The sequence below is a fragment of the Cherax quadricarinatus genome, chromosome 84 (assembly GCF_038502225.1).
Source record: "Cherax quadricarinatus isolate ZL_2023a chromosome 84, ASM3850222v1, whole genome shotgun sequence".
Taxonomy (NCBI): domain Eukaryota; kingdom Metazoa; phylum Arthropoda; class Malacostraca; order Decapoda; family Parastacidae; genus Cherax; species Cherax quadricarinatus.
In genome coordinates this window covers 11,897,038-11,923,938 of record NC_091375.1, presented here as the reverse complement: position 1 = coordinate 11,923,938, position 26,901 = coordinate 11,897,038, and the positions used below count along the sequence as shown (strand labels likewise).

General features: G+C 41.9%; 1 protein-coding gene and 1 long non-coding RNA gene across 5 annotated transcripts in view; one reads left to right on the top strand and one right to left on the bottom strand.

The window, feature by feature from the left end:
• The window catches only part of LOC138855186 (uncharacterized), a 46,189-nt gene that overhangs the window by 15,691 nt on the left and 3,597 nt on the right, over positions 1-26,901 (top strand). Inside the window, exon 3 of one of the 2 annotated variants that reach the window (XR_011394372.1) lies at positions 13,000-13,043. This is a non-coding gene — a long non-coding RNA (uncharacterized lncRNA). Of the gene's footprint in view, positions 1-12,999; positions 13,109-26,901 lie in introns of those variants that run through there. The other variant, XR_011394371.1, reaches the window with a different exon arrangement.
• Positions 18,692-26,901, bottom strand: part of rictor (rapamycin-insensitive companion of Tor) — a 78,718-nt gene continuing 70,508 nt past the window's right edge. For all 3 annotated transcript variants that reach the window (XM_053799533.2, XM_070103082.1, XM_070103083.1), the window contains 2 exons: positions 26,172-26,320; positions 18,692-25,203 (listed from right to left, as the gene is read on the bottom strand). In XM_053799533.2, coding sequence (XP_053655508.2) covers positions 25,024-25,203; positions 26,172-26,320 — 329 coding nt within the window. In that variant the 3' untranslated portion in view covers positions 18,692-25,023. The remainder of the gene's footprint in view (positions 25,204-26,171; positions 26,321-26,901) is intronic.

The following is a 26,901-nucleotide window of genomic DNA, read 5'->3' as shown; positions in this document are numbered from 1 at the left end:
ATTTTTCTCAATTTTATTGACTTTAATTAACCGACTATAATTTTCAGTTTGTAATATGTTCCATCTACATTATATAATAATTACCGATATGTATTTCTATTTTGGTGTCACACTTTCGGTATCTGTATGGTGGCAGTTGACCAAAAGGACACATGGTGTTCACTGACAGGAAACCACATGGCTGGGTCTGAATCACATGGTGGGACTTCACTGTCCATGTACAGAAATATTTGTAGAATGTGGTTGTGGCGATTCATCACCTTTACTATCATGATTTTGTATGTTTTTTTTTATTTTCTGTAGGTGTATTTGGGAATGCTGGTGGGTCCTCGGAAGAACTATCTGGTAGTGGTACTGGTTCTTCATTAGCAGCTTCTAGGTTTTCCACTACGGAAGCAAAAAAAATTCTGGTAGATGAGACACATAGGTAACATTTAGGCAACTTTATTTCGAAACGTTTCGCCTACACAGTAGTCTTCTTCAGTCGAGTACAGAAAGTAGGCGGGAGCAGTAGAGATGTGAAGACGATGTAATCAGTCCATCACCCTTGAAGTCGGAGATTTGAGGTTGTACTCGACTGAAGAAGCCTACTGTGTAGGCCTCTTCAAGGGGGGCTCCTTGGCGTGGTGAAGAGGCTCTTGGTCTGAGGAATTAGACCTGTCGGTCTTCTTCCTCAGACCGAACCTAATTACCCCCCAATCTCCCCTCCCCTATCCCATCCTCCCCTTTTTCCTTTCCTCCTCCTCCTCCCCACCCCTCCCTTTTGCCCTTCCTCTTTTTGGCCTTTGGGATTGCTCCCACAGGCGCGCTGGTTCCTAGGTAGGGGAAAGGATACCGGGGTCTATCCCATTCCGTTGAGGTTCTTGGCGGTGGCGTAGTTTGCCGTGGAATCTGGATCGCCTGGGGATGTCCCGATCCCTCTCCGGTATCCCGGAGTAGCTTTGGGTGTCTTTCGGGCGACGGGTGTATCTCTGGAAGCCACCTTTCGGATTCCGGGGGTGGTGGCCGAAGGAGGTATGCTTTGTGGCGGATATCCGGCCGCCCTCTCTTTTGTCCACCGAGGTAGCTCGGCAGATGTGAGGTTGCTATCCCGGATTGTTAGTTTACTAGCATGATGGGTAGGGTATGGCACGGGTTCCATCCTGCATCTGCGCTACTTGCGGTGCTGAGGTCCTCTTGGGCGCGGAGGGAGATTTCTGGCCCTTTCATTCCTCCTAGGAACTATCCCTCCCCGGTCCCCCCTTTTTTTATTCTTTTTTTTATTTTTATTTTCTTTTCTTTTTTTTTCTTAAAAACAAAAAGAAAGAAGTAACCTAACCATGGCAGCCCTAGTCCATGAACCTACTACCCCCGGGCCCCTTCTTGATACCGTACCCCGTTCTGACCCCGCCTCGTCTTTGGACTACTCTTCAGACACTCCTCATGCCTCTGTACCTATTGCCGGTGCTGTTTCCTCACCCGCTTCAGGTACTGAGGCCTCGACTGACTCCTTCGATTTATCGGACCTTCGCTCTCCTCTGACTATGCTTCCGGCCTCTCCCTCTACGGTGCGGCAATTTTCAAATCGCCGACCCATTCCACGTCGGACCAACTCTGGTCCCACGCCTAAACGCCAACGACAATTACCTGCTGATGATACTTCTCCACCTTCTCGTTCTTCTCAGAAACGATCGACACGTCCTTCACTACCTTTCCACGCTCAGTTTCAGACTGAACAATGGACTAAATTCTTCACTTTACGACCGACTTCCTCTACTGCCTATCTTTCTGACCACAGTATTGGCAAGGTACTCCTACGCCATGTTGGTAAAGATATTTCTTTTCATGCTCTTAAGAGCGGTATGTGCATCATTACCATACAGAATGCTACCCAGGCTCATGAGCTCTCTCATCTTTCCCATATCGATACTGTTCCTGTCACTCTTGAAAAATATCATTCCCTCAATTCTTGTAGTGGTACCGTCATTCTGCCCCATACCATAGTTCAACAAAATTTCCAGACATGTGGCACTGACATTCTTGAACAGCTGGAACTCCAAGATATCCCAATCCTCAAGGTAGACACTTACGTTCTTCCTGCCCGTGGGCGGAGACGATACCCTAGCAATGTGGCTCGTTTAACTTTTGACAGCCGAGAACTCCCATCCTCAGTTTATATAGCAGGACATCGGTTACAAGTTCGAAAGGTGATCCCTACACCACAACAGTGTAGAAATTGCTGGCGATTTGGCCATCCAGCGAAATATTGCAGATCTATCGCCGAATGCCCAGTCTGTGGTGCCGATGACCATTCTAATACGTCTTGCAATCGATCTCCCTCTTGCCTTAACTGTCATGAGGCTCACCCTTCATACTCTCGCCGTTGTCAAGTCTATTTAAACGAGCGGGAAATCCGTTACCTCAAAGAGACAGAAGGTCTCCCTTATGCCATGGCAGTTTCTCATCTCCGCCTCCAAGGAAGACTCCCACGTGTTTCTTATTCCCGTGTTTCAAAACGTCCCCCCACTTCTGGTATCCCATCTTCTACACCCACCTCTGTGGTTACCTCTCCCATAGTCACTCCTGTGTCTAATCCTTTTGCTGTCCTCGGCTCAGACGTCCCTACTTCAACGCCTCAGTCTGATCTCGCTTCTTCGAGTTCTCTCTCACAAGCCTCAGTATCGACGAGACCTCGTACGACGACACCTCCCAATTGTCCCTCTACTTCTCAAAAGTCAAAAAAAGGTCCGTTAACACCTCCTACCCATCTTCCACCTCCTCATTTTACCCTCCCTGTCTCTGTCCCTGGTTCTCCCCCTCTCACTGGCTCAGTTACAAGTGTAGAGGTTCACCCTCCTCCTCGTACTGTACCTTCCTCCCCTGTTCCCTCCCAAGTTTCTTTCTCTTCTGCCACCTCCCAGGTTCCTGCCTCTTCTGTCCCCTGCCACGCTTCTCCAGTTCCCTCCACCCTTTCGCCCCCCCCCCTACCTTGGTACAGTCCAATACAGTTCCAATCTTTACTCATCCTCCCCCTACCATTTCCAATATTGTCTCCCATACGACGTCTCTGAATTCAGAAACACTTGAAGCAATCTCTGAATATATTGCAGAGACCAAACCATCAATGGACACTGATCCACCTTCCGCTCTTTCTCTCTCCTCTGCTCCATCTGCTCAACTCCTTTCTTCACAGCGCACCGTTCCTTCGCTGCTTGAACGTTTTCCACTGCCTCCGCATGTGGACTTTTCTAACCCCTCTAGTCCGTAGGAACCCTTACCTGTGGATTTCAAGTATCTTTATCATTGCCAATCATGGCCTATTTACAGTGGAATATACGCAGCCTCAGGGGTAATCGGGGTGAGCTTCAGATGTTACTCTCCCAGTTTGCCCCTATTGGTGTTAGCTTACAGGAACCAAAATTACACTCTGCTGTTATTTCTCCTATCTCAGGCTATAATTTATTGTATTCTTCAGATCCTTTTCCTGATGGGACCTTTAATGAAAGTGCCCTTCTTCTATGCACTGATATTCCGTACCATCAGCTATTTGTTCATACTTTGCTGCATTACACAGCAGCCCGTATCCACTTACATAGGTGGTATACGCTCTGTTCTTTATATCTTTCTCCTTCTCGGGCATTATCTATTCCGGATATTGCCTTCCTTGTTTCGTCATTACCGCCACCGATTCTGTTACTTGGTGATTTTAATGCCCACCATTTCCTCTGGGGGGGGGTCTCACTGTGATTCCCGTGGAATTCAGTTAGAGGCTTTTCTTGCCACCCACCCCCTCCATGTTTTAAATACAGGTACTCATACCCATTTTGATCCTCAGACTCATACTCTCTCTTGCATCGATCTCTCAGTCTGCTCTTCCTCCGCGGCATTAGACTTCACTTGGTCTGTTCTCCCGGACTTGCATGACAGTGATCATTTCCCAATCATTCTTACTTCCCCTTCATATTCGCCACCTCTTCGCACCCCACGCTGGCAATTTAATCGGGCAAATTGGAACCTTTACTCACACCTAACTGTTTTTAAAGAGATTCTTTCTTCGTCCTCCATCGATGAGCTTTTACACCTCTTCTCGTCCTCCGTTTTCACCGCAACTTCTCATTCTATACCCCAAACTTCGGGCAGGCATTCTCAGAAATGCGTGCCTTGGTGGTCTCCTGCTTGTGCTCGTGCAGTACGTTTGAAACGCGCTGCATGGGGCAGGTACCGGTACAATAGAACCACAGAGAGACTCCTTGATTTTAAACAGAAGCGTGCGATCGCTTGCCGTGTCATCCGTGACGCTAAACGCACTTGCTGGCGAGATTATGTCTCCACCATCACCTCTGCTTCCTCTATGAGTGCAGTCTGGAAAAAAGTACGAAAACTGAGTGGTAAATATTCTCCTGACCCGGCTCCTGTTCTGCAGGTTGCCGGTGTTGATATAGCAAACCCACTAGATGTTGCCAACGAAATTGGCAATCATCTGGTCCGTATTTCTCAGGGACTCCATCCATGCCCCTCATTTCTTTCCTCAAAGTCTGCCAGAGAGTTAGCACCCTTGGACTTTTCTTCTCTCAGAGAAGAACAGTATAATGTGCCTTTTACACTTCAAGAACTGGAGGCAACACTCTCAGCTTGTCGATCATCGGCAGCTGGGCCCGACGACATTCATATTCGTATGCTACAACATTTACATCAGTCAGCCCTTGCAGTCCTATTATGCCTTTACAATCTTATTTGGTCACAAGGAGTTCTTCCACAGCTGTGGAAATCCGCCATTGTTCTCCCTTTCCGCAAACCAGGCACTATGGGACATGAAACCTCCCACTATCGTCCCATTGCTCTTACCAGTGCAGTTTGCAAAGTAATGGAACGCCTAGTAAATAGACGTTTAGTGTGGTATTTAGAGAGACACAATAGTCTCTCCACTCGTCAATATGGCTTTCGTAAGGGACGTTCTACCATAGACCCCTTACTACGCTTGGATACGTATGTTCGTAATGCCTTTGCGAATAACCACTCAGTTATTGCCATATTTTTTGACCTTGAGAAGGCATATGACACAACTTGGAGGTATAATATTTTAGCCCAAGCCCACTCCTTAGGCCTTCGAGGCAATCTACCATCCTTCCTTAAGAACTTTTTAACTGACAGGCATTTCCGTGTTCGGGTTAATAATGTGCTCTCCCCGGACTTTATCCAAGCTGAAGGTGTCCCCCAGGGATGTGTTCTGAGCACAACACTTTTTCTCCTTGCTATTAATGATTTGGCCTCTAGTCTTCCATCAAATATTTGGTCATCACTCTATGTTGATGACTTCGCTATTGCCTGTGCAGGCGCTGACTGTCACCTCATTACAGTTTCTCTCCAACATGCAGTCGACCGTGTTTCCAATTGGGCCACCACACATGGGTTTAAATTTTCCAGCACTAAAACCCACCAAATTACTTTCACTAGACGCTCTGTCATCTCCGATCATCCTTTGTACCTCTATGGCTCCCGTATCCCTGAATGTAATACAGTCAAGTTTCTGGGCCTCCTCTTTGATCGTAGGTTATCCTGGAAACCTCACATTACCTCTCTGAAGGCAACTTGTCACAGCCGGCTGAACCTTCTTAAAACCCTTGCTCATCTTTCATGGGGAGCTGATCGTCGAACCCTCCTTCGCCTACATTCCACCCTTATTTTATCGAAACTTGATTATGGTGACCAGATCTATTCAGCAGCATCTCCTGCTACTCTCTCTAGCCTTAACCCCATTCATCACCAAGGATTACGTTTATGCCTTGGTGCTTTTCGCTCTTCCCCTGTCGAGAGCCTCTATGCAGAAGCAAACGTTCCATCCTTATCCGATCGCCGTGATGCCCATTGCCTGCGCTACTATGTACGCTCTCATGATCTCCGCAATCCTTCCATTTATAGAATGGTCACTGATATTAGTAGACATTCTTTATTTGTTTGCCGCCCGTTTACTCCGTCCCTTCTCTCTTTGCCTTCATTCGCTCGTCTTCTCTTCAACTACCACCTTTCTATGTACATGTAGCATCTCACTTTTCCCTACCCCCCTGGGAAGTTCCAGCCGTTCGAGTCTGTTCTTTCTCCCTCCCTTGCTCGAAAGCCCAACTGTCTACAGTCGCTTCCCGCTCTCTTTTTCTTGACCACTTTCACTCTCATTCTCATGCCATTGCTCTGTACACAGATGGCTCTAAGTCTTCTGACGGCGTAGGATTCGCAGCAGTGTTTCCGGTCAGCGTCGTACAAGGGCATTTACTATCTTCGGCTAGTATTTTTACTGCTGAATTATATGCCATCCTTACAGCACTTATCCGTATTGCATCTATGCCTGTGTCATCATTTGTGGTTGTCTCAGACTCCCTTAGTGCTTTACAGGCTATACAAAAATTTGATACACCTCACCCCTTAGTCCTCCGTATCCAACTTTGGCTACGCCGCATCTTTACCAAGCATAAAGATATTGTTTTTTGTTGGGTCCCTGGTCATGTTGAAGTACAGGGCAATAAACAGGCAGACACTGCTGCGCGGTCAGCAGTACATGACCTACCAGTTTCTTATAGAGGTATTCCATTTACGGACTATTTTGCTGCAATATCTTCCCACCTTCACACCCGTTGGCAACAACGTTGGTCTACTATGCTCGGCAACAAACTTCAATCTATTAAACCGAGTATAGGTTACTGGCCGTCTTCTTATCACCAGTGTCGAGGTTGGGAGACTACTCTCTCCCGTCTTCGCATTGGCCATACTCATCTTACTCATGGATATCTCATGGAGAGGCGTCTTGCTCCTCTCTGTGAGAATTGCCAAGCTCCATTATCAGTCAGCCACATTCTGTTGGACTGCCCACTTTATCAATGAGCACGCAGAATTTACCTCTGTCGTCGTCTTTGCTCCGCTGCTCTCTCTCTACCTTCCCTTCTCGCTGATGGACCCACCTTTCATCCAGACTCTCTCATTGACTTTTTGACAACAACTGACTTACTTCACAAATTCTGATACCTTCAGCCCTTTCTACTTCAATCTCTTGCTGCCTTCTACCCCCGTACTATCCCCTGCCCCGCTGTTTTCTGTAACCTGCTGATCATCCCTCTGCCATCCAATACCCTCGCTTCCTTCCCTACCCTGCAGCGCTGTATAGCCCTTGTGGCTTAGTGCTTCTTTTTGATTATAATAATAATAATTCAACACCTCAGTCTGTTCTCGCTTCTTCATGTTCTCCCTCACAAGCCTCGGTATCGACAAGATCTCGTACGACACCTCCTCCCAATCCTCCCTCTACTTCTCAGAAGTCAAAAAAAGGTCCTTTAACCCCTCCTTCCCTTCTTCCACCTCCTCATTTTACCTTCCCTGTCTCTGTACCTGGTTCTTCCCCTCTCACTGACTCTGTTACAAGTGTAGAGGTTCACCCTCCTCCTCGTACTGTACCTTCCTCCCCTGTTCCCTCCCAAGTTTCTTCCTCTTCTGCCACCTCCCAGGTTTCTGCCTCTTCTGTCCCCTTCCATGCTTCTTCTCCAGTTCCCTCCACCCTACCTTGGTACAGCCCATTACAGTTCCAATCTTTACTCATCCTCCCCCTACCATCTCCAATATTGTCTCCCATACGACGTCTCTGAATTCCGAAACACTTGAAGCAATCTCTGAATATATTGCAGAGACCAAACCGTCAATGGACACTGATCCACCCTCTGTTCCTTCTCTCTCCTCTCTTCCATCTGCGCAACTCCTTTCTTCACAGCACACCGTTCCTTCGCTGCTTGAACGTTTTCCGCTGCCTCCACATGTGGACTTTTCTAACCCCTCTAGTCTGTAGGAACCCTTACCTGCGGATTTCAGGTATCTTTATCATTGCCAATCATGGCCTATTTACAGTGGAATATACGCGGCCTCAGGGGTAATTGGGATGACCTTCAGATGCTACTCTCCCAGTTTTCCCCTGTTGGTGTTTGCTTACAGGAACCAAAATTACACTCTGCTGTTATCTATCCCATCTCGGGCTATAATTTATTGTATTCTTCAGATCCTTTTCCTGATGGGACCTTTAATGAAAGTGCCCTTCTTCTACGCACTGATATTCCGTACCATCAGCTATTTGTTCGTACTTCGCTGCATTACACAGCAGCCCGTATCCACTTGCATAGGTGGTATACACTCTGTTCTTTATATCTCTCTCCTTCTCGGGCATTATCTATTCAGGATATTGCCTTTCTTGTTTCATCATTACCGCCACCGCTTCTGTTACTTCGCGATTTTAATGCCCATCATTTCCTCTGGGGGGGGGGGTCTCACTGTGATTCTCGTGGCATTCAGTTAGAGGTTTTTCTTGCTACCCACCCCCTCCATGTTTTAAACACAGGTGCTCACACCCAGGGCCGGATTATCGCATAGGCATTTGCCTAGGGCCCCGCACATTTGGGGGCCCCGCGGTCCAAGGGGTTCAGAGGCTCATCCAAGACTGCGCACATGGTGCAAGTGCAAAGGGGTCCCTACCTAAAAAGTTCAAGTGTTTGGAGAGTAAAATAGATTTTTAAAAATTAATCAAAACAAAAATAAATAAAATAAAATAAAAATAAATAAACCTAACCATAGATGGCAACACTCAACACGCCTTTGTTTACATCAGAACAGCTGTGTTTTCCCGCTAATGGGCGAGTATGGGAGATTTCTCTCCAATTTTCTGTAGTTTATATGATTTGATAGTCTTATGCATGATGCAATGATAATAATGGTCAGTGATTTATAAAGGGAATAATAGTGTTGTAGTGGTTATGCTGAATATAATAGGTACATGATGTCACTACTTTAATAGCCTAATCTAGTAATACTATGCTGTCTTGAGTTTATTCTCTTTAAAATGCATGATTTAACAAGATAGTTATAATGGCTGTTGGTAAATGGTTTTGGTTGTCTTGATGTACTTTCCCTATTAAATTTAATCTAAATAGTCAGAATGTATTTAATTAGACCTTAAACAGGCTCACACCGACCCCCACCCCCAAGCTGGAAGGGGTCGCTTCGCTTACCCGTAACTCAAAGGGGCCCCGCCAATCTGAATAGCCTAGGGCCCGGAGACTTCTTAATCCGGCCCTGCTCACACCCATTTTGATCCTCGGACTCGCACTCTCTCTTGCATCGATCTCTCAGTCTGCTCTTCCTCCGCTGCATTAGACTTCACCTGGTCTGTTCTCTCGGATTTACATGACAGCGATCATTTCCCAATCATTCTTACTTCCCCTTCATATTCACCACCTCTTCATATCCCACGCTGGCAATTTGATCAGGCAAATTGGAACCTTTACTCACAACTAACTGTTTTTAGTGAGGTTACTTCTTCGTCCTCCATTGGTGAGCTTTTACACCTCTTCTCGTCCCCAGTTTTAACCACAGCTTCTCATTCTATACTCCAAACTTCGGGCAGGCATTCTCAGAAATGTGTGCCTTGGTGGTCTCCTGCAGTACGTTTGAAACACGCTGCATGGGGCACGTACCGGTGCAATAGAACCATGGAGAGACTTCTTGATTTTAAGCAGAAGCGTGCGATCGCTGGCCGTGTCATCCATGACGCTAAATGCACTTGCTGGCGAGATTATGTCTCCACCATCACCTCTGCTTCCTCTATGAGTGCACGTCTGGAAAAAAGTACGAAAACTGAGTGGTAAATATTCTCCTGACCCGGCTCCTGTTCTGCGGGTTGCCGGTGTTGATATAGCAAACCCACTAGATGTTGCCAATGAAATTGGCAATCATCTGGTCCGTATTTCTCAGGAGCTCCATCTATGCCCCTCGTTTCTTTCCTCAAAGTCTGCCAGAGAGTTAGCACCCTTGGACTTTTCTTCTCTCAGAGAAGAACAGTATAATGTGCCTTTTACACTTCAAGAACTGGAGGCAACACTCTCAGCTTGCCGATCATCGGCAGCTGGGCCCGACGACATTCATATTCGTATGCTACAATATTTACATCAGTCAGCCCTTGCAGTCCTATAACGCCTTTTCAATCTTATTTGGTCACAGGGAGTTCTTTCATAGCTGTGGAAATCTGCCATTGTACTCCCTTTCCGCAAACAAGGCACTACGAGACATGAAGCCTCGCACTATCGTCCCATTGCTCTTACCAGTGCAGTTTGCAAAGTGATGGAACGCCTGGTAAATAGACGTTTAGTGTGGTATTTAGAGAGACGCAACAGTCTCTCCACTCGTTAATATGGCTTTCGTAAGGGATGTTCTACCATAGACCCCTTACTACGCTTGGATACATATGTTTGTAATGCCATTGCGAATAACCACTCGGTTATTGCCATATTTTTTGACCTTGAGAAGGCATATGACACAACTTGGAGGTATAATATTTTGGCCCAAGCCCACTCCTTAGGCCTCCGAGGCAATCTACCATTCTTCCTTAAGAACTTTTTAACTGACAGGCATTTCCGTGTTTGAGTTAATAATGTGCTCTCCCCAGACTTTATCCAAGCTGAAGGTGTCCCCCAGGGATGTGTTCTGAGCACAACACTTTTTCTCCTTGTTATAAATGATTTGGCCTCTAGTCTTCCATCAAATATTTGGTCATCACTTTATGTTGATGACTTCGCTATTGCCTGTGCAGGCGCTGACTGTCACCTCATTAGTTTCTCTCCAGCATGCGGTCAACCGTGTTTCCAATTGGGCCACCGCACATGGGTTTAAATTTTCCAGTACCAAAACTCGCCGAATTACTTTCACTAGACGCTCTGTCATCTCCAATCATCCTTCGTACCTCTATGGCTCCCATATCCCTGAACGTGATAGTCAGGTTTCTGGGCCTCCTCTTTGACCGTAGGTTATCCTGGAAACCTCACATTACCTCTCTGAAGGCAACTTATCACAGCCAGCTGAACCTTCTTAAAACCCTTGCTCATCTTTCATGGGGAGCTGATCATCGAACTCTCTTTCACCTACATTCCACCCTCATTTTGATTATGGTGATCAGATCTATTCAGCGGCCTCTCCTGCTACTCTCTCTAGCCTTAACCCCATTCATCACCAAGGATTACGTTTATGCCTTGGTTCTTTTCGCTCTTCCCCTGTTGAGAGCCTCTATGTAGAAGCGAACGTTCCATCCTTATCCAATCGCCATGATGCCCATTGCCTTTGCTACTACGTATGTTCTCATGATCTCCACAATCCTTCCATTTATAGAATGGTCACAGATATTAGTAGACATTCTTTATTTGTTCGCCGCCCCTGTTTACTCCATCCCTACTCCCTTCGCTCTTGTCTTCTCTTCAATTACCACCTTTCTATGTTCATGTAGCATCTCACTTTTCCCTACCTTCCCTGGGAAGTTCCAGCTGTTTGAGTCTGTTCTTTCTCCCTTGCTCGAAAGCCCAACTGTCTACAGTCGCTTCCCGCTCTCTTTTTCTTGACCACTTCCACTCTCATTCTCATGCCATTGCAGTGTACACAGATGGCTCTAAGTCCTCTGACGGCATAGGATTCACAGCAGTGTTTCCAGACAGCGTCGTACGAGGGCATTTACTATCTTCGGCTAGTATTTTTACTGCTGAATTGTATGCCATCCTTGCAGCACTTATCCGTATTGCATCTATGCCTGTGTCATCATTTGTGGTTGTCTCAGACTCCCTTAGTGCTTTACAAGCTATACAGAAATTTGATACACCTCACCCCTTGGTCCTCCGTATCCAACTTTGGCTACACCGCATCTTTACCAAGCATATAGTTTTTTGTTGGGTCCCTGGTCATGTTGACGTACAGGGCAATGAACAGGCAGACACTGGTGCGCGGTCAGCAGTACATGGCTTACCAGTTTCATATAGAGGTATTCCATTTACGGACTATTTTGCTCCAATAGCTACCCACCTTCACACCCGTTGGCAACAACGTTGGTCTACTCTGCTCGGTAACAAACTTCAATCTATTAAACCGAGTATAGGTTACTGGCCGTCTTCTTGTCACCAGTGTCAAGGTTGGGAGACTACTCTCTCCCATCTTTGCATTGGCCATACTCGTCTTACTCATGGAGAGGCGCCCTGCTCCTCTCTGTGAGAATTGCCAAGTTCCATTATCAGTCAGCCACATTCTGTTAGACTGCCCACTTAATCAACGGGCACACAGAATTTACCTCTATCGTCGTCTTCGCTCCGCTGCTCTCTCTTTACCTTCCCTTCTCGCTGATGGACCCACCTTTCATCCGGACTCTCTCATTGACTTTTTGACAACAACTGACTTACTTCACAAACTCTGATACCTTCAGCCCTTTCTACCTCAATCTCTTGCTACCCTCTACCCCTGCACTATCCCCTGCCCCGCTGTTTTCTGTAACCTATTGATCATCCCTCCCCCCTTCTACCGCCCAATACCCTCGCTTCCTTCCCTACCCTGCAGCGCTGTATAGCCCTTGTGGCTTAGCGCTTCTTTTTGATTATAATAATAGTGCATCAGGCATCAAACAGCAGGGTTTAGTGCATCAAGCACCTGAGTTTATGAATCAGGCAACAGAGTTCATGCATCAGGCAGCAGGGTTTAGTGCATCATGCAACAGGTATTATGCATAAGGCTACAGTGCCCCATAGCTCAATTACTAGCTCATTCAGTAAGGTGCCTGGTTCAATCCCCGGTATGGGTGGAAACACTAGGATATGTTTCCTTAAAACATCATCTGTGCCTGTTCCCCTAGCAATAAGTATGTACCTGAGTGATAGTCGCATCCTGAGGACAAAATTGACCTAATTTGCCGAAATGCTCTGCATAACAGGAGGCTTTCTATATAGTAGTATGTCACTGATGTCAGCTATGGCCTGTACACCTTATACATGTACGTGTAGAAATAAAGATTCTTTATATTTTATTTTTATATTTATTATCACACTGGCCGATTCCCACCAAGGCAGGGTGGCCCGAAAAAGAAAAACTCTCACCATCATTCATTCCATCACTGTCTTGCCAGAAGGCTGCTTTACACTACAGTTTTTAGTTTTTTTCTTTATATCATTATTAATATCTCTATCTTTACAGGTCGTAATCAGAAGTTGACCTACTCGATGGTTATTACGACCCAGGTAATCAAGGCCTGTAACCTGGGTGTAAAAAGGGAGCTTGGAGCAAAATAAACAAAGCATAAAAAGTTTAAATTATATTATCCTTAAGCATGTACACTATATACAGCAAATTGGTATTACTGCATGCGACAGTAGTCAAAGCAGATCAGCAGCCAAGAGACTAGACAAACGTGCTTCAACCAGCAGCAGAATGGAAATAAGGGTGAAAACGTCACAATTGCCAGATCCACACTGACTGGCTGAACCTAGGTTCTGATCTGACAATGGGGCCCCATTTCTCAGTCATTTAGTACCCAGTTCGCTGGTTGGGGAAATAGCCTATGTGAGAATGTAGACATATTCCGAATAAAGGTTATAATCTGCATGCCACAATGGTTAATCAAGATGTACTATTCCTCTTCCTCCCCTGAGGTCATATGGTGCACTGTCATCATAGTGGCTAGTGACTTGGGGAAGGGTGAAATAGTTTAGTTCGATAAAAAGCCAAAGAATGTGTTTGTGCCTAAGGTGGGGAATCCTGACAGTCAATGTGTGTTAGGGAACTGCAGATGATAGGACAATCTATTAAGATATAATGACTTGATAGCTGGGCCTGGCAGTTTCCACTGAGGTGTTTAATATTTACTTGATGTACCCATGTGAGAATCTTGAGTGCCCACTCCATAATCATGAGAATAGTTTCCCCACAGCTGACAGTGGAGGGAAGATAACCAGAAAGACAATTCCAATTTATATTGGATTATTGTGTGCTGATAGATGAATGGTTCAGAGAACCGACTTGTTGATAAATTAGACATGTGTAACTCTTGGGTATCTTTATTGAGGAAACGTTTCGCCACACAGTGGCTTCATCAGTCCATACAAAGGAGAATCTTGAAGAACAGGAGGAGAATGAGGTAATCAGTCCCTCAACCTTGAGTCGATGTGGTCAGTCCATCAATCTTGAATACAATACGGCATACGTGCTGAGAAGGAGCTTATAAACCGTTGGCAGGAGAGGTGCAGAAGTCATAGGTCGTGTAACATTTGTTCAATGCTGAAGTAGGTCGTGCCCAAGAATTAGGCAAGCAAAGAATTCCCAAGTATTAAGATCCCAAGAAGTTGCAGTGTCTGACAGGTTTGTAGATGAATGGTTCAGAGAACCGACATGTTGATAAATTAGACACGTGCACATGTCGGTTCTCTGAACCATTCATCTACAAATACTTTAGTCTGATAAAGGGACTTGCCATTATTCAAGGGTACAACTGAACCTGAGGCAATCAGGTTTGATCCAAGAGGATAGCAAATTAAATTCCTTGTATCAAAAACCCCTCAATAGATTTGAGAAACCCCTCTTCCCTGTGGAAGATTGAATAGTAGAGTCTGCATGTGTGTCCAAGGGTTTAGCAAAAAATAAACCTAAATTATTAGACATTTATAGCAAAGTATAATGAAATAAGGCAAGCCAACTATATGGAAGTTCATAATATACTTTGATTAAAACATAGTAGGTGCTACAACCCTCAATTTTTTTAAAAATTATGATTTTGATACCAAAAACAGGGAATTATATATAACACTGTTCCTGTAGCTATGAATGAGTAATAGCAAATGTTTAACGTAATTATTATGCAGGAACACTCATTTCATTCCTAATGTCAATAATGGTCCCATTTAGCACTCAAAGTTCATGCAGAGGAAGTTTTTAAAGACATTTTGCCTGTGGAATAGATGAAATGTCTTAAGTTCCTTATTGCAATTGTCTTTCAACCTTTGCCATAAAATTATATATTAAAAAGTTTGAAACCCATGTGTCATTAGAATAATTTAATTATTAAAATTTTTTTTTTTTTTTTTTTTTTTTTCAACAAGTCGGCCGTCTCCCACCGAGGCAGGGTGACCCAAAAAAGAAAGAAAATCCCCAAAAAGAAAATACTTTCATCATCATTCAACACTTTCACCACACTCGCACATTATCACTGTTTTTGCAGAGGTGCTCAGAATACAACAGTCTAGAAGCATAAACATATAAAGATACACAACATATCCCTCCAAACTGCCAATATCCCAAACCCCTCCTTTAAAGTGCAGGCATTGTACTTCCCATTTCCAGGACTCAAGTCCGACTATATGAAAATAACCGGTTTCCCTGAATCCCTTCACTAAATATTACCCTGCTCACACTCCAACAGATCGTCAGGTCCCAAGTACCATTCGTCTCCATTCACTCCTATCTAACACGCTCACGCACGCTTGCTGGAAGTCCAAGCCCCTTACCCACAAAACCTCCTTTACCCCCTCTCTCCAACCCTTTCGAGGACGACCCCTACCCCGCCTTCCTTCCCCTATAGATTTATATGCTTTCCATGTCATTCTACTGTGATCCATTCTCTCTAAATGACCAAACCACCTCAACAACCCCTCTTCTGCCCTCTGACTAATACTTTTATTAACTCCACACCTTCTCCTAATTTCCACACTCCGAATTTTCTGCATAATATTTACACCACACATTGCCCTTAAACAGGACATCTCCGCTGCCTCCAACCGTCTCCTCGCTGCTGCATTTACCACCCAAGCTTCACACCCATATAAGAGTGTTGGTACTACTATACTTTCATACATTCCCTTCTTTGCCTCCATAGATAACGTTTTTTGACTCCACATATACCTCAACGCACCACTCACCTTTTTTCCCTCATCAATTCTATGATTAACCTCATCCTTCATAAATCCATCCGCCGACACGTCAACTCCCAAGTATCTGAAAACATTCACTTCTTCCATACTCCTCCTCTCCAATTTTTCTTTATCTAAATCATTTGACACCCTCATCACCTTACTCTTTTCTATGTTCACTTTCAACTTTCTACCTTTACACACATTCCCAAACTCATCCACTAACCTTTGCAATTTTTCTTTAGAATCTCCCATAAGCACAGTATCATCAGCAAAAAGTAACTGTGTCAATTCCCATTTTGAATTTGATTCCCCATAATTTAATCCCACCCCTCTCCCAAACACCCTAGCATTTACTTCCTTTACAACCCCATCTATAAATATATTAAACAACCATGGTGACATTACACATCCCTGTCTAAGACCTACTTTTACCGGGAAGTAGTCTCCCTCTCTTCTACACACCCTAACCTGAGCCTCACTATCCTCATAAAAACTCTTTACAGCATTTAATAACTTACCACCTATTCCATATACTTGCAACATCTGCCACATTGCTCCTCTATCCACTCTATCATATGCCTTTTCTAAATCCATAAATGCAATAAAAACTTCCCTATCTTTATCTAAATACTGTTCACATATATGCTTCAATGTAAACACCTGATCTACACATCCCCTACCCACTCTAAAACCTCCTTGCTCATCCGCAATCCTACATTCTGTCTTACCTCTAATTCTTTCAATTATAACCCTACCGTACACTTTTCCTGGTATACTCAGTAAGCTTATTCCTCTATAATTTTTACAGTCTCTTTTGTCCCCTTTCCCTTTATATAAAGGGACTATACATGCTCTCTGCCAATCCCTAGGTACCTTCCCCTCTTTCATACATTTATTAAACAAAAGTACCAACCACTCCAACACTATATCCCCCCCTGCTTTTAACATTTCTGTCATGATCCCATCAGTTCCAGCTGCTTTACCCCCTTTCATTTTACGTAATGCCTCACGTACCTCCCCCACACTTACATTCTGCTCTTCTTCACTCCTAAAAGATGGTATACCTCCCTGACCAGTGCATGAAATTACTGCCTCTGTTTCTTCCTTAACATTTAAAAGTTCCTCAAAATATTCTCGCCATCTACCCAATACCTCCATCTCCCCATCTACTAACTCCCCTACTCTGTTTTTAACTGACAAATCCATATTTTCCCTAGGCTTTCTTAACTTGTTTAACTCACTCCAAAATTTTTTCTTATTTTCATTAAAATTTCTTGACAGTGCCTCTCCCACTCTATCATCTGCTCTCCTTTTGCACTCTCTCACCACTCTCTTTACCTTTCTTTTACTCTCCATATACTCTGCTCTTCTTATAACACTTCTGCTTTGTAAAAACCTCTCATAAGCTACCTTTTTCTCTTTTATCACACCCTTTACTTCATCATTCCACCAATCACTCCTCTTTCCTCCTGCCCCCACCCTCCTATAACCACAAACTTCTGCCCCACATTCTAATACTGCATTTTTAAAACTATTCCAACCCTCTTCAACCCCCCCACTACTCATCTTTGCACTAGCCCACCTTTCTGCCAATAGTCGCTTATATCTCACCCGAACTTCCTCCTCCCTTAGTTTATACACTTTCACCTCCCTCTTACTTGTTGTTGCCACCTTCCTCTTTTCCCATCTACCTCTTACTCTAACTGTAGCTACAACTAAATAATGATCCGATATATCAGTTGCCCCTCTATAAACATGTACATCCTGGAGCCTACCCATCAACCTTTTATCCACCAATACATAATCTAATAAACTACTTTCATTACGTGCTACATCATACCTTGTATATTTATTTATCCTCTTTTTCATAAAATATGTATTACTTATTACCAAATTTCTTTCTACACATAGCTCAATTAAAGGCTCCCCATTTACATTTACCCCTGGCACCCCAAATTTACCTACTACTCCCTCCATAACATTTTTACCCACTTTAGCATTAAAATCCCCAACCACCATTACTCTCACACTTGATTCAAAACTCCCCACGCATTCACTCAACATTTCCCAAAATCTCTCTCTCTCCTCTACACTTCTCTCTTCTCCAGGTGCATACACGCTTATTATAACCCACTTTTCACATCCAATCTTTATTTTACTCCACATAATCCTTGAATTAATACATTTATAGTCCCTCTTTTCCTGCCATAGCTTATCCTTCAACATTATTGCTACTCCTTCTTTAGCTCTAACTCTATTTGAAACCCCTGACCTAATCCCATTTATTCCTCTCCACTGAAACTCTCCCACCCCCTTCAGCTTTGTTTCACTTAAAGCCAGGACATCCAGCTTCTTCTCATTCATAACATCCACAATCATCTCTTTCTTATCATCTGCACAACATCCACGCACATTCAGACTTCCCACTTTGACAATTTTCTTCTTCTTATTCTTTTTAGTAATCTTTACAGGAAAAGGGGTTACTAGCCCATTGTTCCCGGCATTTTAGTTGACTTTTACAACACGCATGGCTTACGGAGGAAAGATTCTTATTCCACTTCCCCATGGATATAAAAGGAAAATTAATAAGACCAAGAACTATTAAGATAAAATCAAAGAAAACTCAGATGAGTGTGTATAAATAAATGTGTACATGTATGTGTAGTGTGACCTAAGTGTAAGTAGAAGTAGCAAGACATGCCTGTAATCTTGCATATTTATGAGACAGACAAAAGACATCAGCAATCCTACCATCATGTAAAACAATCACAGGCTTCGTTTTACACTCACTTGGCAGGACGGTAGTACCTCCCTGGGTGGTTGCTGTCTACCAACCTACTACCTTATTAAAATTATATTTGCTAAATCATGTATATGGAAATTATAATAATCTCTTGACTAGCTTCATTTTGCTTCTCTATTAATCAATGGAAATTATCACTTTAAAATGTCCTGAAGGACAAATAAAAAATAATATAACCATGGCAGTTTGAGGCTTTTATTTTTTCACTTGATTTGTAGGACAGTCCCAACATAAAAAAAAATTATATATACTATCAAACACTAGAAAAACAGCTGCCAACAATAAAAAAGAACAACAGATCAAATATACAAACCATTACCTGAGGGACGAAGGTGCACACCTGTTTATTGGCACAGAGTAATTTGTATTGTTTTGAACATACAATGGTATTTTCAACTATATAAAATCTAGTAATGTATATATAAAAAGTTAGTAAGCTGTGCATATTTTGCAGAACTAAGAAAATGATGTCATGTGGAAGGCATACTATGTAACAGTTATTCTTGGCATGATGTATTTGTTCAGGCATATAATTTTAAGTGAGAAATCACTTGAGAGAGATAATTAAGACAAGGGACCCTCTCCAACAGATGATGACATAATACTGAGGTTGAGGTATACACCTCTCTCTTTTACCAAGTTTCAATTTTCTCTCCAAAATGTTTCTCAGGTTGCATCGGTCAGTGTTTATGATGCTTAAATCCATGCATTTAATTATGTACTCTTATTACTGCAACAGCAAATTCACAATAAACTGGAGATTAAACTACACATTCTAGTCGCTGACCAAAATGTTATTCAGTTTTACATCTCCGACTTGTAGGCTAGACACAAATTATTGTAACGTGGTACTTTGTGACTTATTCACCACCAAAATTAAATACAATTAAGTAGTCAAAACTATTGCCACTTTTCCCTCAAGTTGCAGGAAATATAACAAAACACAAAGTCATGACCCATTCGAACAGTATCTCATTCATAACAGCGATACCATTGGCACTTGTTCCATGCACCATAAATTTATGCATATAGTACACAGAGGTCTAGACCATAAATACCTTAGCATTGTATAAAATGTTATAATTCCCCTGGAAATATAGAACCTGGTACTGGAAAGTCCTGAATGACTGCTACTCGTACAAAGCGTAATAAAAATGAAGAATTGGACATAAAAGAGTCTAACAGCACTTACAAAAAAGCTTCACATTTGGTCAAGCGTCAGGTACATTGGCTAACTACGTCTACTTGCACCATTAAGGCAGAATATTAATTAATTGCCTAAAGTCAGTCTCAAAATGAGACAAGATGAGCAAAACAGTACATTCTGTATTCTAGTCTTTATGCTCTGGTATAATGCTGTCTTGAATGTATAGCAGCATAGCAAAAAATAACTATAAAATGCACAACTACAAATTTAAGAAAAATCGGCGAGACATCGAAAACAAACACCAGAGCATTTACACACACGCCAGTGAAATTAATTTCACAGGACTGCAAGCATGTGCACATTGGTGCCATGTTTTTTCTGCTCTGTTCACTTTTCACTTATATTTTTTTCATAAAGATAACATGTACAAGTAATTTTTTGCCCATCTTGTAACATTTAATGACCAAGTTTTACGACATAAACCTGTAACAAGCGTCTACTGACAGAGTCCTTGGAAACTAACTTCCTAAACCTGAGGCAAATATTTGGGGAAAAAAAAAATGGACAAAATTCTAAGCTGCCACTTGAGTTTAAAGGCATTTCCTTAAATGTGTAATAGTACTGTATGTGCAATAGGTAACCACCAACGTGCTGCATGGCCCTATTATGTTGTAAATTATGGCACCTCGATATTATAAATGTTTAACCCTTAAACTGTCCAAACGTAGATCTACATTCATGTGCATAGCGCTCCGACCTTCCCCCCATCCATTTGAAAGCATGAAAAAAAAAAGTAGATTATGTTTAGAGCCACCCACATGTGAACGTATATCTACGTTTGGGCAGTTTAAGGGTTAATAAAATGGTATTTAATTATCTCTACCATGGATAAATTTTCAAAGCTGGCTTATGTTAATTAATAGAAGATTTTAATTGCTGTGTGGATGCCAATTTGTCATATTAAGTTGACACAGCATGGTATGACCCTTGTGAATTTAGCACTTAAGTTATAATATTAAACTGATAGCTTCCATGTGATAATTTGTGAATGCCTCTATAGACTGACTTCAAACCTCCAATGTTGATATTCAAGTTTAAAAAAAAAAAAGCACGCTTTTTCTGATTATAATAATTAAAAATGCATACCACTCTCTGTAGTACTGTTGTTTGCAATAAAGTTGAGGAGGCTGGACTTTTGGGGTACCTTTCTTGAATGATGCAGCTAGATAAACACTTGAGCCAAGACTCAACCCCTGCAGCCATGTATACGTAAGTACGTTACAGTAAACCCTCACTCTATTTGACTAATGGGGCAAGAAATGTGCAGCCAACGATGGCGACTGTGATGGATAGACTGTCTTGCGGTGATTGTAACAATTCTGTTGCCAATGAAATTTATCCAAGAGTTCCTTATCAAGTGACTCAGCGAATGTTATCTAGCATTTCTGAAATTCGTTAAATTCAGGGTTTACTGTCTTACCTAATTAAGTAGCCTATGGTAATACATTTTTAAATACTGTATTCAGAATTTTACATTATACAATACAGAAATCCTTCATTTCGAACAAATTTTACATTTTTAATGAGAACCAACCAACTCATTAAACATTAGTGAGAAAGATGCATTTTGCAGCAAGACCATCACAATGTTCTATCCAGGACTGGAAGTCATCAAGTATATGAAAACACAGCCTCATCAAGGTAAAGCTCAGGAGAGGACAGATAACTGAATGTATATATCCTGGGTCTGTGTGTTGAGTGGCTGGGAGGTCTATAGGAAATAGTTTTTATTTAAAACCATGCACACTTGTTGGTGTGAAGGTCAGCTGTTTGTGTTACAACAATATATTCTAAAGACTGTATTGTTACAACACAAACTGTATAGCAGTAATGCTAATCATGTGCAGTATTTTGCCCCCTTAACTTTTTATCAGTGCTTGAATATTTGTCACTACAGCAGTACCAATTTTATAACACCTGTAACTGTTGTGCTACTCCATGATTTGCAAGTGTGGAGCATGAGAATTTTATCCATCCTCTACACATATTTGTGTTGCTGCAGGCAAGTCTGAAGGTCACACTGATGCACATCGTACTAGATCCTCTACATGGAATGCTAAGATATACATCACCTGCAGGATCACAAATGTGCTTAAAGGATGGATGCAATCAGCAATGAATGTATTATTCACAATCTACACTCCCACATCATGGACTATGGTGTAGTACAGCAGTCACATCAACAGGATACAAGATGTAGGTTCCTGAAAGCAGTCATACACCTGACACTACTGAACAAAACATGGGAATGTACACACTGGCAGGTCCAACTGTACAGGATTTACATAATAAAAGCACTTCATCTGGACCTGCCTGGTGCTTCCGCTTGTCCATCTTTATTATAATGACTCTGATTACTATTTCACGTGACCTCTCCTGAGTCTCACCTCAGGATTCTCATTTGCGCTTAAGATTGTGTCAGTGTGCTTTTGAATACAGTATTCTATTAATTTTGGCTCCAAATGAAACATCATAATAAAGGATTCACTGCAAATAGCATCTTCCTGTCTGCCTCAGTTCATTAATCATGCACCATCTTCCTGCCCCTCTCAATTATTCATTTTTAACATAATCTAGACCTCACTGTGCTTGCATTAGCTAATGATGTACAACATTGTAAATTACTGAATTATAGTCATATTATTACTATATAATGAAGTGCTGAACTGAATTCATTCCTGAATATCAAAACTGTTTCAAAACTAAAGAAAAAATGATTTCCCTATTTTTATTCACCCTTACTCAAGTGGCACTACAAAATTTGAGCCAACATACAAACAGTTCGTATTATTGTAGTTAATCAGGTCAAATTATTTTCTATGCAATAGCTTACTGGAATACCATAAAAGTAACTTAAAAATAAAACAATGGCAACAGGATAGCTTTGGCTTGTCAGCAGACTTTGCATTCTCATAAATAATTTACCCCCCCCCCCTTTTTTTTCTGGGAAACCGTCAACTTGAATAATTCGGCAGCTCCGCAATGACCACAAACAAGGCACACCACCATGTCTTAAGAGACAATCTTTGGCTTTCTCACTGTCAAGGGCCACCTAGTTCGGTCATTACTACTTGTGGAAAAATAAACAAATGCAATATAATGTGTTCCTTTATAGACTATGTTTTGCTCACAGTGTGGGCAAAATGTACTCAATAAAGAATCACATTATATATTGCATTTGTGTTTATTTTTCCATTGTGATGGTATTTTATACCTTTTATCTCCATTACTACTTGTGTCATAGATTGAGCAAACAAATTTTATATATATATATTAAGTTTTCATATGTAGTCTGTACATTCATTTATAATGTTAATATTTATTTTCTCTTTATGGTCCAACACTGTACAATATATTTACACAAAAAATGTCAGTTTCAAAATATACGGAACTTGCAGATTCAGAATCTTGCTCAATTTATAACAAGGAATGCCAACTCTGAAACACCCTTCTATTATTATCCCTCCCTTGGTAGCTTCAGAAACATCTGGTCCTTCAAAACAGAGCACTGCGGGAAAGGTACGACGCTTCAACAGCGCTGCATGACCTTGTGGGTTTACCACTCAATTATGATGATAATAAGATGCTTCAAGCAACGGTGTTCTCTACTGTTAAATGCACAGCAAGTCCTCGCCTTACAAACACGTTGGGAATCTTATCTTTGTGGATATCATTATTATACACAATTCAGGACGTCTCAAACGTATTCATAGGTTGAGGACTTCCTGTAAACTGTTTTGTTACTGATAAATTAGCATATATTTGCATCGTTAACCACGTTAGGCTAGGTTGCCCTAACCTAATATACAATTTTTGCCAATATTTAAATGAATGCTCCATTTGGAGGACAGGTGAAAAAATAATACACTAGTATTGACCTATTTCAGCCTAAGAATCCAGCCTTCTATTCTCTCTTCCTCCCACTGTCTAGGCACTGAGTTATGAAAGATGAATCCATAAACCTTCCGAATATAAACTTGACACAAATGAATCATTAAGAAACTTCTTTTTCCATAGCTGATATAAACCAAGTCGCAACTGTGTTTCGCTCTCTTTTCACACTGACACTAAATAGTATGGGGAAATTGTCCATATAGAAGTTGCTATAATTTCCTACTCGAAAAATGAAATGGCTAGTCTGGGGTAAGCGGACCTGTGTCAAACAAAATGCAACACAATGTGACTTTACTCCCAAAAATGAAACACAGGTCAGACACTGAAAAAGTATCATCCCAGCAAGACAATGGGATGACGAAGGATACAAGAAAAAAAAAGAATTTACTGGCTGATATATATATTCTCATGACTAACAACTATCCCACAAGTTGAAAATGAAACTAATTTCATCTAAGACTGATATGGAGTTGATAGAGGATGGTCCCAAACTAACCAAAACCTCCAGATTAAACTAACTTGTGGGTTACTTGCAAACTGTTTCAGCTACAGTGTTGTGAATTTTATGTATAAGCATTATTATTACAGGTAACTTTCATCAAGGAAGGTTCTTTGATGCTGGTGAGGGGCTCTTGATCTGATCTGTGTTCCAGTTCATTGAACTGAACCTGAATGCCTTTCATCCAAGTCCTCCCCCCCCCATAGGCACTGTATAATCCCTACGGGTTTAGCACTCCCCCCACGATGGTAATAATATTAATAACTACAGGCAACTCAGTGCCTTACAGATGGTGAAGTGACCCAAATGTTTACCCACTTCAAAACTGCTTCTCCAAACCTTGCTGAGCATCTATACTTCAGTCTGAAGACAATTACCACACTTTTAAACTGAATACCTGAGCCGCTGCCAGTTAGTGCATCCTTAACTTAATTTCTTAAAGGGAACTAGAGAAATCGGTGGTGGCGGGACAAGAACGTAATACAACTGCATGATATGCCATTTTACAAAGCCACATTTATCAAAATGCTCAACAAAATGTATGCCGTGATTTTTATAAATATGCACTTGGAATAAGTTACCAAAACCAAAATTTATATTTTGGTGAAAAGTGAGATACTATTTATACAGAAAACTGGAACACTGGAAATAGAAAAATGGTCATGGACTCTATTCAGCAGATGAAGAGGGTCTCTGATTACTGACTAAGGCTGAAACATACAGATCTGTTTTTTATTTTCTGTCTAACTAGTTACTTTTCATGCTTTGGGACTGTTTTAATAAAATTCATTTAATTGATTAGCTTTTAAATGGCATTTCATGTAGATGTTGTTATAGGTTCTTGAAAGGAACGTAGATTTGTGCATTCAAGATGACCAGAATAATGTTAATCACTATTATAATGTATGTAACACTAGCAATCTTCTTCCCTATCTGACTTATCAGACAACATAACCTCGGCAATGTCAGGCATGGTTGGAGCCTGGAGGGAGAATGAGTGCATGGTTGATGTGCTCTCGTGCACCACAGGGTTGACAGTCTCGCACAGTCCCTCCAGCTGACTGCTTAGTAAACGATTAGCCTCGGCAAATACCTGAAATATTATTAACGTTAAAGCTAATTTGCATAAAAATTACTGCAAGTATGTAGTAGCTACTGTAATAAAAATCCACACAAAGAAATTATTAAAAATCACCATTTACAATATAATAAAGATAAAGCACTTGCATTTATGAAAAGGCATTATAGTGGATTTTTAAAATATGTAATGGCACCACACTTCTGGCAAGAAAGCTACTGAATGAATAATGATGGAATATATTTCCTTATTTTGGGTCAACCCATTTGGTGGCAGACAGTTACTGGGATAAAAAAAAAAATACATACATATAAAAAACATTTTTTTTTAGTTCATCAGCCATTTCCCACCAAGGTTAAGGTGACTGAAAAAAAAACATATTCACTATGATTCAGTCAATCACTGCCAGAAGTGTGCTGACATCACAAATGAAGGGACCCCCCACCTGCAACATCCCCGCCCCTCCTTCAGAGTGCAAAGGTAACTGACATCAGGACATATCAGGAAAGATGGCAGTTGAGTGAATGATGGTTAACATGCTTTCTTCTTCAGGTCACCTTGCCTTAGCAGGAAACAGCCACTGTGATAAAAAAATTTATTTATTTTTTATTAACACATCAGTTGTTTCCTACCAAGGTAGGGTGGCCCGAAAAAGAAAAACTTTCACCATCGTTCACTCCATTACTGTCTTGCCAGAGGCATGCTTACACTACAGTTATAAAACTGCAACATAAACACCCCTCCTTCAGAGTGCAGGCACTGTAAAAAAAATTATATACTTTATTACAGTATAGTATTAACTTTTGTATCGATTTCCCCAATGGTCTCCCTTCAAGGGCTCTTGATATAATCCATTGAGGTTGCCCTCCACTCCCTTGGATCAAACTGCTTATTTCCCACTCCTCAGGCAGTGTGTGATCCACACAGACAACAACAAATAATAATTATTCTAATTTAGATATGCACAAAAAATTCTCTATTACCTCACTGAATGTAAGATCCATGAATAGTTCTTGTATGAAGCGGCGAGCCGTCAAGCGGTAGTTATAGCAAGCAAGAATTTGGCAAATCTCAGAGTAGAGACATAGGTCACGGAATGCATGAGGCCATCGCTGCTTTAGTGTTAACAGTCCTGTAAAATGTGTTAAGATTTGTGTAAATGAACTCAGATGGTCATATTAAATGAGTGTCAATGAACAAACAGAAGGATGGACTGGAGGTTCACAGCATAGTCCATAAATTGACAGGCCCAACACTCTACTGTTTAGGTAGCCTTGAAAAAAAAAATCATACCACAGGTGGGGTTAGAACCCGTGATCAGAGAGTCTTAAAACTCCAGACCGTCGCACTAGCCACTGGGCCAGCTAACGCGATGGTCTGGAGTTTTAAGACACTCTGATCGTGGGTTCTAGCTCCACCTGTGGTATGGTTTGTTTGCAATCGTGTCATTATGATTTCGGGAGTCAGGTAGTCTTGAAGTTCAAGATGATCAGCCTTGAAGCAAGTTTGAGATGATCAAAACCTCAGCCTTGAAGAAAGCTTGAGGTGGTGACTCCCTCAGCTTTGAGTGAATTGATCATCTCATATCTACCCTCTTCCCCACCACTGGTGTCTCCAGTATTCATAGCACTTTTGTACATCAACTGGAAAAGCCTCCTGAGCAGGGGAAACCTCCCAACAACTAAGATACCAAACTGCTGCATGTTATCATAC